This window comes from Physcomitrium patens, chromosome 17 (genome assembly GCF_059467195.1).
Source record: "Physcomitrium patens ecotype Gransden chromosome 17, ASM5946719v1, whole genome shotgun sequence".
Taxonomy (NCBI): Eukaryota; Viridiplantae; Streptophyta; class Bryopsida; order Funariales; family Funariaceae; genus Physcomitrium; species Physcomitrium patens.
In genome coordinates, this window is record NC_143426.1 from 173,690 (window position 1) to 189,352 (window position 15,663).

The window sequence follows — 15,663 nt, forward strand, 5'->3', positions numbered from 1 at the left end:
AAATACTCTATAGTATAAAAATATTTCACAATATAATTGGTACTATAACCGGTTTCAAGTTCTGCTTGTGTTCAAAAATATTCAAGACTTTTAATTGGCTCTAGGTACTACTTTAAAATTTAAATAATACAACTAAAAGAAAAAAAATGCTAATAGAAATAGATATACATGGAATAAAAAATAATAATTATAAAAGAATAAAAGAATAAAAAATAATTTTCTTATATTGGGCTAAAAATTAAGTGATGTAAATATTTTTTAATTAAAAAAGAAAATTGGAACTAAGATTTAATATTCTATTTAAATAATCGGTTTTCTTGTCTTCATTAAAAACCACTTCCAAAAAATATTATTTCTCTTCCTTCCCTTTAAGTATCTCCCTTAATTTTAAGCAATATTAAGTCATTGAGATTCTTCTATTGGCCTATTCTTAAGGATATAAATCTTGAAAAAAATTTGAGGACATAATTTATCCTTGTGTTACTAAAAGAGAGGAAGTAAAAAAAACAAATTTTAAGAGACACGTCAGCTTATAAATATATTTCTAAGATCATTTAAAAAATAAGATAGATAAAAATCAAGTGAGAAGAGTGAACCAAAGTTTTATTAGAGGTGGTTGATAAAATTGGACATTTTTATGGACAAGATATTACTAAATGTTTTTAAGCTTGTATATGTGAAATAAAAATACATCAATTTTATGAATCTAAAATAATTTCTACTTTTGAATTAATTCTTATTTTAAAGGTCCATGATAGAATAAAATAATATGAATAACATAGATAATTTTGATATTTAAGAAATAAAACAGAAGCTTTTAATGAGAGTTCTTTGATGAGGGTGCAAGAGGGTTACAAAAAGTTCATTTTTTGACAGAATTGAAGAACAACTAAAGCAACATTTGGCTACTCATGAGTTTGAGGAATTTTTTTTATTTAAGTCTCATCTTCTGAGATACTTTTCTTGGTTGCCAAAATAATGACAAAAATATTTTTATAATTTGCTAATGATATATTCGATAATTGATACTTTTTTCATTTAGCTAAAAGAAATGTAAGTGATGGTTTTATTAAAGATAATTATTAGTTGAAGGAAAAATGTTGAGTCTATGATCTTGATTTTAAAACAAAGGTATATATGGGCTATATAAATAGCTACTGAATATGAATAAATGTCTATTATATCTTCTATTATTCCTACATCAAAGTTTTAAGCTAGTAAGATCATACTATACAATACGATTGAGAAATTATTATTTTTTAATACTACAATATGTTTTTATTTTAAAATAATATATATTTTAAATTATTCTAATTACCTATAAATTTAAAAGTAAAAATTTAGAAATAATAGATTTTATATAAAAATAAAGAAAAATAAATAAATCTAAAAATAAATTTGGATATTTCTAAAATGGAATAAATTTTATTTAAAATTAATAATAAATCACACCTTAACATTTATAATATTAAAAATAATTAAATTTTAAAAATATAAGTTTTAAAAAAGCTTAATCTATTTATTATTTAGAAATAGATAATTTCAATAGTAAATTAATTATTATTTCTAAAATATTATATTATAATATAATTATATAGTAAAAATATTTTTAAAATAAATTTTTAATTATTATTCCATCTTCTTTGTTCAATAAGAATTCAAGACATTTAAACAAGGCTTTATGAAAGCCTCCTAGTTTATTTTGCTTGTCTTAATATCTAATGGATTAAAGTTAGTTAGTTAGTAATTTCTTCTTTAAGGCTAAGTTTTTATGTAAAAATGCTTCTATTACTTTAAAAAGATCATAAAATTGTAAAGATGAAGTGGGTTAGATAAAATAGTTGATATTATTGAAACTAAGTATAGGATTGTACTAAAAGAAACTTGAAATTGGTTGGAATGATACTTGGCAGACATTTGTTTGTAAGTCATGATTAAAATCAAATCCATAATTAAAACAATTGCATAGGGCAAAGTATAAGGGCATTGGAGACTGACACATAGGATTAGCAAGCTAATTTTGAACTTCTTTTGGATGCAAGAAGTTTTATTTTATTGATTTAAATATGACTATAAAAGAGTTATTTAAAGTCAAGGTTTATATTTGCAATTAGCATTTGATACAAGAAAAATAAGTATAGCATTCTTAGCTAGTTTATGCATTCTAAGTAACATCTACAATTGGAATTTCTTAAGAGAATGATTGATTGTGTGTAGTATATGTGTATAAAAACCTATGTCATAGTGATGGTTTAAATAAAAGATATCTAATCATAAGTTCAAAGAGGTCCTAAATTTAGAATATTTTAGGATTAGATGGAATTTTTGTAATATTTAAAGATCCACTAGTTAGAATGAGATTAAATTTGGCATACAGTTATAAACCTTAATAACCAAGCTATAAACCGATTTCAAACAAATATCAACAATTGGAAAAGAATAATTGATATTGGAACTTCTTCAACAACTTTTAAGTTAATGATTGATAGATATTACTATGGTATTTTGGTATTTTCATACAATTTGTATCTTGGATTGTGCTAAATTTTTGTAAGCATGTAGAAGGCTTATAGTAGTATTAGTGTGCAAAATTTTATACCATTTGAATTTTCAAAATAAGAGCTATGCCTTGCTAAAATTTGTTGACTATGATTAATATTTTAAAGAAAAATTTGAGGTTATAATAGGATAAAATTAAAAAATTAATTATAATTTATATATGCTTGTGGTTATTAAGAATATTTTTTTGAGAACTTTATAATGACATTAAATATTATTAGCTTTAAATTATATGACATTATTCTTGGTAAGTCAAAATCTATAAGGGTTTTTTAAAAAGTTACAAAATTCAAGTTCACCTTCCATAGTCAAGTGCTCTTGCATTCTCAAACAAGACAACATATATAACAACAATGGTTTATAATTCTCAATCATATATATATTTTTTATTTATATTAAGTACATTACCACAATCAATCCATCTAAAAGGAAACGACTACTACAATTCTTTTTTTAAAATGTATAACAAGAAAGAATTTAAAGATGAAGAATTCTAGGTTTTAAAGCAATATTAAAATAAATTATAGCATTTTGTTAGACCTTCCCTCAGGGAAATTATGTTGTTTGCAGGAGAAATAGTTGTGGCTTGTGGGTGCTGCGGAGAAGAGGGTGCTGCGGGGACAGATAATGAGGGGGCTAGGGGTCGTAGCCGTAGTTGCCAGAGAGTGCAGAACAAACAAACAATTAAAGGCACATCTTAAAGGCACGAGCTTTGTGCTGCATACAAAACAAACAAAAGTAATAGAACCCAAGGGCCTCTGTGAGAATAGAAATAGCTTATCATACTCAGGGTACATTTGCTATTATCAAAACTTTGAGGGATACATTTGCTATTGTCAAGAATGTAGGGGTATGCTTGATATTTCAACATGTTTGAGGGGTATGTATGATATTTTCCCATTAATTTTACAGTTCCTTACATATATTTGGTTTTTTATGTGAATTAAAAAGACTTTGTTGTTTATTTGAACAGAAACATTTGTATTATCTACAACATGAAATTGTAACTTACACCCACTGTATATACATATGCATGCATATAATTATTTTATCTTGATAGTATTTGCAGTCTTAAACCACTGGAACATCATGGTTAATTTTTTGCAAAACACAATCAAGTATGGTTTGAGAATATTTATTTTTCTTTCTAAGAACTAAATTTATGTGTTGATATTCTTTTAAAAACATGTGATAGTACGGAATTGAATAAATGTCCTGCATGTGGATCCTAGATAAGCTGAGATGCTTGTGGAGTCAATTGGTCATGTAAGGACTGATTTAAATTTTGGGTCTGGCTTGATAGCAAAGTATTTGGATGTAAGTAGGACTGTGCAGAAATATGGTAGATGTGGCTTTGAATTTGTTCCATTTCCTCCTCTCTCCTCTTTTTCTCCCCAACATTTCTTTCCAAAATGTTCAGAAGTTCTGGATCCTCTAGTTTCTCTGATTTAGTAACTAATTGTGTTGAACCATGCTGCATAGAAACATGCCTTTTAGTTGAACTGCTGTGCATGTAAGGCTTTATGATGTTTGATAGAGGAGTAGTAGACAATGTCTTTTGGCGTAATTGCTGAAGGAGTTGTTGGTCAGGGTCAAACTTGACACAAATAATTGATGAATTCTCTCCATGAAACTTCTTACACAAGGGCTTTCGATTCCCTAATATTGAGCTGGTGTTTTGACTTCTTGTAGATAAACTTGAAGAATGTGTACATTCAGCAGTTTGTAACAACTGTGAAAGACTCTCTGATGTTGCCTCTTTGTGTTTAGCTGCCAATTCCTTCATGTAGGCAACTTGTCCCTACACCATCATGACAAAAAATTATGCATGACATGAAGATGGGTTTCAGAGCTAAACACAGTGGGTAGCAACTATCATCCATGTAAACAAAGGAATAAAAGTATGGTGCTTCAGAGAGAGTTATTAATCACTGCATAGAATTAACCCTTCCTCAAATCAAATGAACACTGCAAGTCACAAAATTGGATTTTTCCTACACTCAGATTACTAAACTTTATATTTGATCAAGCAATTAGCAAGAATAGTACAATCTTTGTTAGTGATGTTTTTATGCTGATGTAGTTGTTGATGGTATAGTGATTTTATCATTTATGAAAGAGTTTAGCTATTCATTATTGAAGTTTTCATTTGTGAAAATTTCTAATACAAAAATTTTAAGGATGAAAATAACATTAATAAATGAACATAATTCATTCAACAAGTCATAATCTGGAAGTATAAGCTTTTGTGTGTTTGTGTGGATATAGACATTTGATTTTGAACACCAAATATTGCAGGTATATATATATATATATATATATATATAATTACAGAATAATAATACAGGGCCCTTGTAAGAAGCAAACAGTTTGGAAGAGCCTGTTTGATGTTTTGAAAAATAATATTTCTTTTGGTTGTTATAGTGTAGGAGGCATGCAAGATATATGATCAATCCATGTTATCCAAACCTGAAGATCCTTCACTTGCTGTGCCAAAATGTGAACATTTTGGTTGGATTGTGAACACTCATGCAGCAATCGCATGTGGTCAGCATTGTAATGCTGTACCTCTTGCTGAAATTCACCATTCCTAATAGTGATTGACTTCTCCAATACAATGATATAGCGTTCCAATGTTTTCCTACATCAAATTGGATGCAAGAATGTGGTATCACTGTGCTCAACCTTAGTCATTGTTGTGCACTGTGATTCTATGGTGAATTGCATTTTGAAGGCTGGTCAAAAATTGAGTTGCTCATACAGTATAGACAAAACTAAGTAGAACACCTTCGATACCTCTGATGTAGTAATTGTGCCTCAGTTTCAAAACCCTCAGCCTTCATGGTGCTCCACGACTCTTTTGCATGGATCATGTACAAAGACTTGATAAGAGCCCCCCATTTTGAAGGATTGTTCTCCTCCACAATTTGACAGAGAGTGCAACACATCATGGACAATTGCAACTCAAGAACATGTATCTTTTTGTGCATTTGACCCATCTGAGTGCATTGAACCCCCAACCGGGCTTGGAGCAGTTGTATTCTTTTGTGAGCCTCATTCATTTCATTTGCATGCCCTTCCTGTTATTCAAGTGTGAAATTTGCAAGCAGTGAGATTGAGCAACAGTGGGCTTCAATATTCCTCTAGTCAAGATGATGTCCTCCACACTCCCTGTAATGGTAGATTCAACTAGTTTGGTGTGGTGGTACTGTGTTTGCAGGGCACACCTGGTGAGCGCACACTGTGGCAGCCTCATCTTCAAAACCCTTCATCACTGCTTTCCTGGGTGCAATCTCAGCTTGCAACTGCTATCCCACCAGTTCCATAGATACAAGTGCTTCCATGTCAGTGACATAGGAGTTACTGGACTCTCCAACATAATATTATCCATTCTAAATCAAATCTTCTTTTTCATTTTTGGTGTTAAACAATTGTATGGGGATTAGATAGCACTAGGGTTTAACAACATCAATATCAGATCCTTCTGATTTTGCAAAATGAATCACATTATCAAGATAGGATTTGTTTTATGCAATAACATTAATAATAATGACAATAAAAAATAAATAAAATAAAGAGTAATTATTTTGTTGGTTTACATTTAAAAGCAATCAAGTAAATGTGAGTTAAACTATTAAAAACAGAATTCACAACACACTACAACATATCTGTTTATAATGTATTTTCCTGCTGGTGTTAAAATATACTTTTGAAGCAGCTACACTGGAAGACTAAAAAAAATATATATCTCAGTAAAGATGATTTACTCACACCCATTTGTATGAGTTTCACAAATTTACCCCATTTTTAATATAATTTTAATTTTGAATTGCTAAAATTAATTTCTTTGATTTTTTGTTTTATATTTTATTTTTTATCATCTAAAAAGATAGCATGCTGTAAGTAATCTTATTTCTTTTGTAGTATTATTAATGATGTAATGAATAAAATTAAACTACTGTATCAAAGTACCCATGCTTTTAGTGGATTTTATGAAAAACTAATTAAGTTTCAAAGATGATCCTTAAAATAAATTTGTTTCATATATTGTATGTAAAGGAAGATATTTACTACTATGTTTGATTTATGAAGAATAAAGACTTTAAACCATCAAATATTATTCAAGTAATTACAGTAATTATGTGTTATAGCTTACTTTAGATATTGTAGATTTATATTTTTATTATCTATATAAAAACATACAAAAAATCTTTATTTTATTTACATAGAACATATCTTATTTGAAAATATTACAAGTTTCCAGCATTTTAATTGATATTCGTAATTATAAAAAAATTACATACTTTTATGTTCTTCAATGTGGGTAAGGTGAAATCAACTTAAATAAAGTCTTGTATCACAAGAAAAAGAATGTGTTGTGAAGATGTAGTTAGCCCAAATTAATAATACCTAAGATTGCAGTTGCAGTATCTCTTTAAGCAAGCATATGTGCTGTCCACCAAAACAAGTGTTGTAGCAAAATATACTTATGGTGAATCTATCTTATCACCTTGAATTCTATGTATGTCTTTTCAATTAAATGAATGGAGTGGTTCATTGCTGCACAAAAATGAAGAAAGCTTGATAGGGTTGAAGGAGAAGCTGGGTGATTTTGAAGTGACGGACCAAGGCCATGAACTGCTGTGCCTGCTGGAGCTTCAAGAGAGATTGGTTTTTGTCCTCTGTCTCAGACATTACTTGCTTAATGTCCACAACCAATTCCTTCAAATCCTCATTTTCCTAGCTTCAGTGTCAAGTGTATGTATTTTTCAATTTTAAATACAAGCTTTTTGCAAAATGATTTTATTGCTTGAGAGAGACAGTATGTATTTGTGTGTGTACATAAATTTGAATATATATAGTATATACACATGTGTGTGTGGAGAGGCATTCACACAATCTGATTAAGAGAAGAAACAATTTCTGTAGGTAGAAGATGCAACATTGAGGATTTGTTATCTCATGAAATATTTAACACAAAGAAGTACAAAAATAAATAAATAAATCTACATACGTCACACACACACACACACACATATATATATATATATATATATATATAGATATTTCATTATCTTAAAACTGAAAGAAATAATGAAAATGTAAATAAATAAACTGATGTGGGTAATACACTATAACACATCTTTACAAGCTGGTATGGTATGTATAAATCACAGATACTTTGTAGAATGGTCAGTCAAGTTACTATATAGATTATAAACAAAAATAAATACATAAATTTTTGTTTCTATGAAATGGGAGTTACTGGTGTAAGTAATTATATAATTTCAGTGTAAAGCAATGGTTCAATTTTATTTTTTATTTTTTCATGTTAATTAATAGGAAAAGTGAAATACCAAACATAATTTGAACTTTTCTTATGTTTTAATCCTTTAGATGATTTATATTAGTGGAGTATTAGATCATTAAAATGTGTGTAGGTATAGATATATAATTTACTTATCCTCAAATACTATTATGAATCACAGTAACTAATTTATGCATTTATATTTTGAAAATATCTTTTATACACTAACTCATGTAATAATAATTAAAGATATTTTTTTATACGAAAAAGAAAGAGAATTTCATTTTTATTATGTACAAAATTAATACATGTATTTCTAACAATCCTACATCGAAGTTCAGTAGAAAATTAATACTATAGACATATAAATACTGCATAAAAATCTAAATGATTAGAATTACAGATAATGAAATTTATAAAACTTTCACCATGTTATCAAAATATTCAAAATTACTTGATGACCTTACTTCTGTTATTTCTTGAAGAGCAACCGAATATGCTTTTTCTTCTTCATCACATTTTCTAGCTCGAAGTTGAACATATTCTAATAAACTTTTTCCACGATTTAGGTTCTCCATAGCATTTCTTTCTCTAATATGTTCTTTTTCTAGAGATGTTTTCATATCCTTCCATAAAACTTCAAGTTCTTCGCTTAAGATTTGAAAATCCAAATCAAAAAATTGCTGTTTTATACACACAAGTGAAATTTTACTGAAGGTCAATCATTAAATATCTATAAAAATCATATGGATAGATTTTGTTTGAAAAATATATTTGAAATATTTTTTTATATTTTTAAATAATTTACAATATATTTTTAAATTTCTAATAGAATAATAACATTTAAAATTTCACAAGCATTGGGATATATGTATGTAAAAATAACTTCTTCCTTAAAAATGCTGAAGGCTCTTTGATATAGAAATTTTAATTTAAAAAATATGAATAAAAAACGGTTCTAACATATTATTAATGGTTTTATTTCACCAATAGAACATTATGACAATCCTCATGATTAGGATGAACAAATTCAAGAAAATCTATTATTGATTAAGCACGTTGAATTGTTCTTTAACACTCTGATTTATTTTCATACATTATCTTTTTGAGAAAAAAATACTAATGCTTCGACATAAAACATTTTTATGCTTACTAATCTTCAAATTAATGAATCACACAAAACAATACAATGTGTTGATTTGTGCATTGAAAATTGAATATTTTGTCACAGAATTATGAATTTAAAGATGTATAGTTCAATTTCAAGTTATATAGTTGTGTGAGACTCATTTTATATTTACTTTACTGTACTTGTTAAGAATGAATTTGAAAACTCATGTAATGTGGCATAGAAGATTCATCTTTGAATCTTAAAAATTATTTGTCAGATTTAATTGCATTCATTTTCAAATGTTAAACATGCAAGGAAGTTATAACCTACAGAGTGTCTGTGTGTGCACAATTACATGATTTCTTACAAGCCACATAATGATGTATGTGGTTTTTAAACAAGCTTATGATTAGAGGTAAATAGAACAGCATAGATTGGGAAGTCTAATGCAGTTGAAGTAAAATAATTCTTAAAGATAAATATAATCTTCTATATATGCAGAATTGTGGAAAAATAATTCAGAAAAAAATGCTAAATAATTTAAACATGTAACCTTTGTAGTGATAAGATGTAAACTTTCAAACTCTAGTTCAATTATAAAAATAGACACTACCAGGTTCAGCTAGAACTTGAATGCATTTATTGCTACATTCTTGAATGTGTGATGAAATCATTCTGTGATATGCTATCCAATAGTGCAGAATTCACAATATTTTTTGTTGTTCCTTGTTCCCTTGTTTCAGCCTCAAATTACACAAAAACATTGATTGTAATCCTAAAAATCTTGATCATGCTGAGAATTTTAATTTCAAGTTACTTTCTCAAAAAAAATAGATTACGGTTGTAAATTTTAGTACAGTATAACTAGAAATAGTGTGTGTGCAGAGAACATCTAATAAACTCCAATTTCACATGAGAGTTTAAACAAAAATAATGATATTCACTCTAAATTATATTGACATTGATATCAATATCTTAAACGATCATGCTTGTTATTAGAACTTAAGTTCTACAAAATTTAACATTAATGCATTTAACCAAGATAGTAAAATTAGGCAGAGTTATTGGAAATAAACTAGCTTTTAAAATCATCTCAATACAACCAAATACCCTTAAATTCTTTAAGATGTCAATCCAATAACTTATTACATTGATTGATTAGTTAATTTTTACTGTCTAGAAAAAATAGTTTTTTAAAATTTATTATAATGTAAATAATATTATAAAATATCAATAGTAGGTTTGATAGATTCTAATATATTAAAACAGGTATGACAAAAAAGTTAATTATCAAAACAGTTGTTGTGATGGGATCGTGGAGTCTGGTATAAAAGTGCAATTACTAAGGGAGATCTACAGGAAAACTTGTAGAACTTGGATGTGCACACAAAACAACAAGCCAATCCAAGCACTGATTGGGCAATACCATAGAGCATCCAAGCACCCAATAGCCTTTCCAGATTGAGACCCAAATTAAAGGATGCGCAACTTCAAAGCTAAGAAAACCAAAGAATTTGTGCTACTTAGTTATCATCAAAGGAGCAAGAGTCACACAGTCAACAGACAACAATTGAAGAGATGGAGTGGGTAGCAATGCAATGATCCTTCTTTGTGGTCTTGATTATATTAGACTCCACAATACCATCACAAAAACTATTTTTAAAATAAAAAATATGTTAGACTTATTTTTTATATTTCTCAAGTAGATTTTTGTTTTTTCTTTTTCAAGTAGAACTTTTCATATTCAAAGTTTTACTAAACCTGGTAATTTTAATTTTCAAAACTCTTCATACATCATTAGATATTATTCTTGAAAAATAGTCATAAAAATAAATTCGAAGTCCATAAATTAACATAGATCTAACCTTATGTATTATTTATTAAGGCAATGTCATATCTAATTACAGTACTGCAATCATGTGATGTTATAACCAGATTATTACTATTATAAGTTGGTGACCAAAACTAGGTGTGAATTATCCATATCAATAAGTATATAATTTCTTTTATTTCCCACACTTTATCATACATTTTTATTTTTGTTACTAAATTATAAATATATATATATATAAAGAAATTTCCAAATTTTAATAGTTATGATTCATGGAAAAATAACACCAAAAATTTAGCTAACTTTGACATTGAAAATGCTTTTTAAAAGCACTTAATATATAAATAAAAATGATTACATTTGAATTTGAAAGAGTGTGTAGTAATTGAAAAGAAATTGTATTGAATGAAATTAAGATTCTAATTTATATGTCAATGATGATGAGGCTGGTAACTTGCTCACTTGGTAAGACCCCACATCCTGGCAGCATGCTTCTTGTGCTTGTTGGATTTGGGCATCCTGAAGTGCTTGCACCTTCGCAGCTGCACTTGCATGTCCTCAACCTCTTCTACAAACAGCTCTTCCTTCTGCTTCATGACCATCTCCAACAAGTCTCTCTCCCCCTTGCCCTGCATCTCCACTTTGTTGGTTCGATTTTTCTCTTGACTCATCTGCACAATACATGCCCCCCTACAAAGTTCAATATTTTCAATGTTACATTTTAGGACTTTGTGCTGTAGCAAACAAACTATGCAAGAAGAGAATGTACATGATCCAACAAAGATGAACAAATAACAGAAAAACTCACTTTGAAAACAATCGTTCCAAACTAACATCCTTCTACTAGTCCTTTTGAAATTGCATAAAACATTATTTTGAAAAAGTCATAGATCAAAGTGCTTTACATTAGGAACATTTGGAAAGGTCATTCTATCTTGCCACATGAGCCATCTTTCACCAAGTTGTTAAACCCATGAAACAGAGTGAAAGATGATGCTTGGACATTTCAATTAGTAAAGGTGCAACTTTAAACCCTCAAACCTTGTCATCAAAGTAGTCATGCAGTTCTTGTAAGCTGAGGGTGTGCTGATCCCTGAGGCCCTGCAGTGTTGTTAGTTTGTCACTCTCTGCCATGCGGATCTGCTCTTCATAGTCTTCACACTTGCGGTGAAGCCTGGCTTGAGCTTTACAAATCTCTTCATCCTTACAGTTCAGTGCTTTGAGTCTCGCTCTCACCTGCTCTTGTTCTTGTCTCTCTATCTTTGCTTGTTCCTGCTCCCACCTCACCTTCAACCCCTGATACCAAGTAACAATACCCTCATAGCCAAACATCAGGCTCACACTTTTGTTAAACCATACAAACACTACACCATGACTGCCATTATTCATATTTTGCCATGTTTCCACACAAGAGCTATTCACATGGATTCTCAGCAATTCAGAACAGCATTAGTTCCACAAATATCAACCAGTACCAGGAGGGGAATTCCCTAAGCAAAAAATGAGTCCAAGGTTCTTCCACATTTAATACAACTTACCAGTGCCTTGTTGAAGACTATTATGTTCAACAACAAAAGAAAATTTATAATTTATTCAAAAAAAAACTTAATAACCATGTATGTGTGTATGTATATGTTCTTGTACGTAACTAATTGTATTGCAATGAAACATACTTAATGCACTTAATACAGAAAGAGAATCAAATTCTCATCAACATCTAATGAATCAGTGGCAGTGCTGTAAAATTAAAATAATATTGACTTTCTTTTTTCTTGAGAAATTAAAACATTGAAAATTTAAAAATAAACCATGTAAAACATCTTATATCAAATAAACAAAATAACAAAAAACATTAATTTTTAGAAAAATCAACATATTTTACACGTAGTTGTTGCAGCAAGTATGGATGAAGTGACATTGTGACATCATTTTTATTTGCAGCGCAAATCATTAAAATTTTATTTAAATACATGTAAAAAAATATTCTAAAAATATACAATATACAGATACAACCAAAAATAAAATATGAAATTATTTGTATTATTTAAAACAAATTTCATTTCAGATACTGTAATATCTCACTTATTAAATAATTGAAAATTGAAAGTTATTTGTTTTATCTTAATGAATCAAATTGAATTTACATGATATACAAAATTCTTCATTTAATTCAAGCATTAAGGTACAACAAAAAAAATCAATCGAAACCTCATACATACTTTTAAAATTCTTAATAGAGAAAAAGAATTAATAAAATCTTTAACAAAATCTTTCACCTTAGATGTGCAAGAGCTAAGACATATTAAGAAGAATGTTTGAAAAAATAATTAAAAAATATAATTTTTTTTTAAAAGAAAATGTCTTCTGAGCATTTGGAACTAAAATATCTTAACCTTCTTTTCAATTATCTGAACTATAAATAGATTATTCTATATGAAATGCACTATTAATGCATATTTGAAATTTTAATATACCTTTCAAAAATGAAAATTATAAAAATAAAATTTAGTCTCTTAAAATGAGTTTCATACCAAATAAAATGAAATGAAAAATTATATGGCGATTTTTTTGAAAACATTTAATCTATTGTTGAACTGATCTCTCTTGTTTCTTACACACACATCCATCCATCTCTGTGTATTTATATTTTCTTTATGATATGTTTTCAATGGTCACTTTTATTTCTTAATCATCTTTTACATTCAAGTTCTGCCTTGTATTGCAGATTATCATGTTTGGTCAATTTAATAAAAAAAACTTGAAAGGTGCACAATAGACCATCATTGGACATGTCTTTTAGGGTGCTGTCAAAACATGATGTGTTGAACTCTGATCTCTAATCTTGTGTGATTCATCATTTGATTCAAATTTGTAATTTATCAAGGATTGGGAAAAAGTTGAAACAGTGTCTAATACAAACAATTCAGTTCTTTCAACAAGTGGAACAAGTCCTGTGCATCCTGCACAAAATCCAGGGTTGCTGGTAAACATCTGTAGCACATCCATCAAGATGGAGGTTGATATCATAAATTTTCTCAACCACCTCTCAGTCTAATTTTGTCTGCATTTAGGAAAAATAAAATAAAGAAAAAAATGAAAATGAAAATGAAGATTGAACATCAAATTTTAGCAAAGCAGAGGCTTCATGGGGCTATAAATGCCAGCTAGGCTCCTTCAACCCTCCTAGAAGTCAATGAACTGGTTTATAGAGATCACACATACTGCTGCAGCAATGGCTTTGAGACTGAGGTGAAAATGCAACTTTTTAAAATCCTTTGTTTGGTAAAAATAAAGGAGACTAATTGACTTGAACTCATGCTTTACAAAAATCAGTTTAAAGCTTTAAGAAGAAAAGTTGAGATGGTTTTTTTCTTTTCCTTTTTCTTTTCTTAATGGTATGAATAGTGTTACCATCCAAGATTTCTTTTGGATCCATCTCAAGATGTGGCTCTTTGTCACGGACACAGAAATACAGACTTGAAATTCAACAAGAAGTTCAAGAAGAACTAGCAAGAACTATATTAATCAGATGAATACAAGAACAACACCAGAGAGGTGAGCTAGAGCTCTAAGAGATGTGTTGTCGAGACTGAAGAACTCTTCAGCCTCGATTCCAATATATACTCCTATTTAGGAAGCTTCTCAAGCAACTTCTACCAACTAGGAAGCTTCTAGAAGGTCCTAGAGACTTGCTTCTAGAAGGTTCTAGAAACTTATCTCTAGAAGGTTCTAAGGACTATGTCCCTAACATCTTCTACCAACTAAGAAGCTTCTAGAAGGTTCCAGAGACTTGCTTCTAGAAGGTTCTAGAAATTTGTCTCTAGAAGGTTCTAAGGACTATGTCCCTAACATCACCCCCTCCTTTAGCTTCGAGGTCTCTGAGAAGCAATGTTGTTGTCAATCAGTACCAACGCAAGAAAATGAAGATCTGTCGCATAACGTCTTCTATGAATTCCAACTGTTGTTCACAAGGTAAGTGGTTCATTGGCCCTTGAAGCCAACGGTAGTGGCCCACTCCTTCAATTTCTGACCAAGCATGAACTTAAGTGTCTTCATTGTGAAATTGTCCTGCAAATATGCCTTCTGGCTGACCATCGTAAGCAGGCTCGGACTCAAATACAATCACCAGTGATCGGTTACTTGGTATCCTCCGTCATCGTCGTGGTGCAGGTGGTTCTTTATCTCGAGATCGCGTTCGTGAGCTAGTTGGTTGAGATAATCTGACTGGCATAGTATCTATCTCTTGGCTATCCATATCAGAAGACCAAACTATGGCTACTGAAAAAATTCTATTCTATCTTGGAGAAAATAACTACATCAACTACAAATTTTGGTCGTGCTCTTTCCCTTTCTTATATTCTTGGGTGAGCAAGCTTCAGAAAGAAGCTATCGTCGAACCGGCTTAGGTTTATGAAGATGTTGTTGATGAAACTCCTGTACCTTTTACGGCACATTAGCGAGATTTTCAGCTGGCTCCCACGTTTGCTCATTAATGTCATAGCCGCACCAATGAATAAGATACTCCAACTTGTCCCACCTTTGCCATGAATCCAGTACCTTTTCAACCTCGTATTCCTCATGGTTCTCGATCTCAATACTAGGTGGCGGACATTGCACTCTTCCAAGAAAAGACGACTCTTGATAAGGCTCCAACAGAGAAACATGAAAGACTGGATGTACCTTCATAGAAGCCGGTAATTCCAGATGGTACGCCACTGGATTGATTTGCTTCTGGATGATAAATGGTCCCAATCTTGGAGTCGCATAAATGACAAACGATGTGCTTTCCTTGGACGATCTTATAAACGCTCTTGCTCCAATAAAGAAGGATTTCTCTATTCGGGGTTTTCTACT

At 29.9% G+C, this 15,663-nt stretch overlaps 1 protein-coding gene across 3 annotated transcripts; it reads right to left on the reverse strand.

The window, feature by feature from the left end:
* Positions 1-3,447: 3,447 nt before the first annotated feature.
* Positions 3,448-9,962, reverse strand: LOC141046454 (uncharacterized). Of its 3 annotated transcripts, XM_073540427.2 has the most exons (7): positions 9,169-9,962; positions 8,335-8,550; positions 7,186-7,303; positions 5,787-5,864; positions 5,356-5,639; positions 5,029-5,200; positions 3,448-4,360 (listed from the first exon to the last, which is right to left on the reverse strand). In XM_073540427.2, the coding sequence occupies exons 3-7, from the start codon at positions 7,252-7,254 to the stop codon at positions 3,788-3,790; spliced, it is 1,176 nt and encodes a 391-aa protein (XP_073396528.1). In that variant the 5' UTR covers positions 7,255-7,303; positions 8,335-8,550; positions 9,169-9,962; the 3' UTR covers positions 3,448-3,787. The 3 variants fall into 3 exon arrangements, with proteins under 3 accessions (XP_073396528.1, XP_073396529.1, XP_073396530.1); XM_073540428.2 differs by lacking the exons at positions 8,335-8,550; positions 9,169-9,962 and having other exon boundaries at positions 7,070-7,289; XM_073540429.2 differs by lacking the exons at positions 8,335-8,550; positions 9,169-9,962 and having other exon boundaries at positions 6,970-7,289.
* Positions 9,963-15,663: the final 5,701 nt, after the last annotated feature.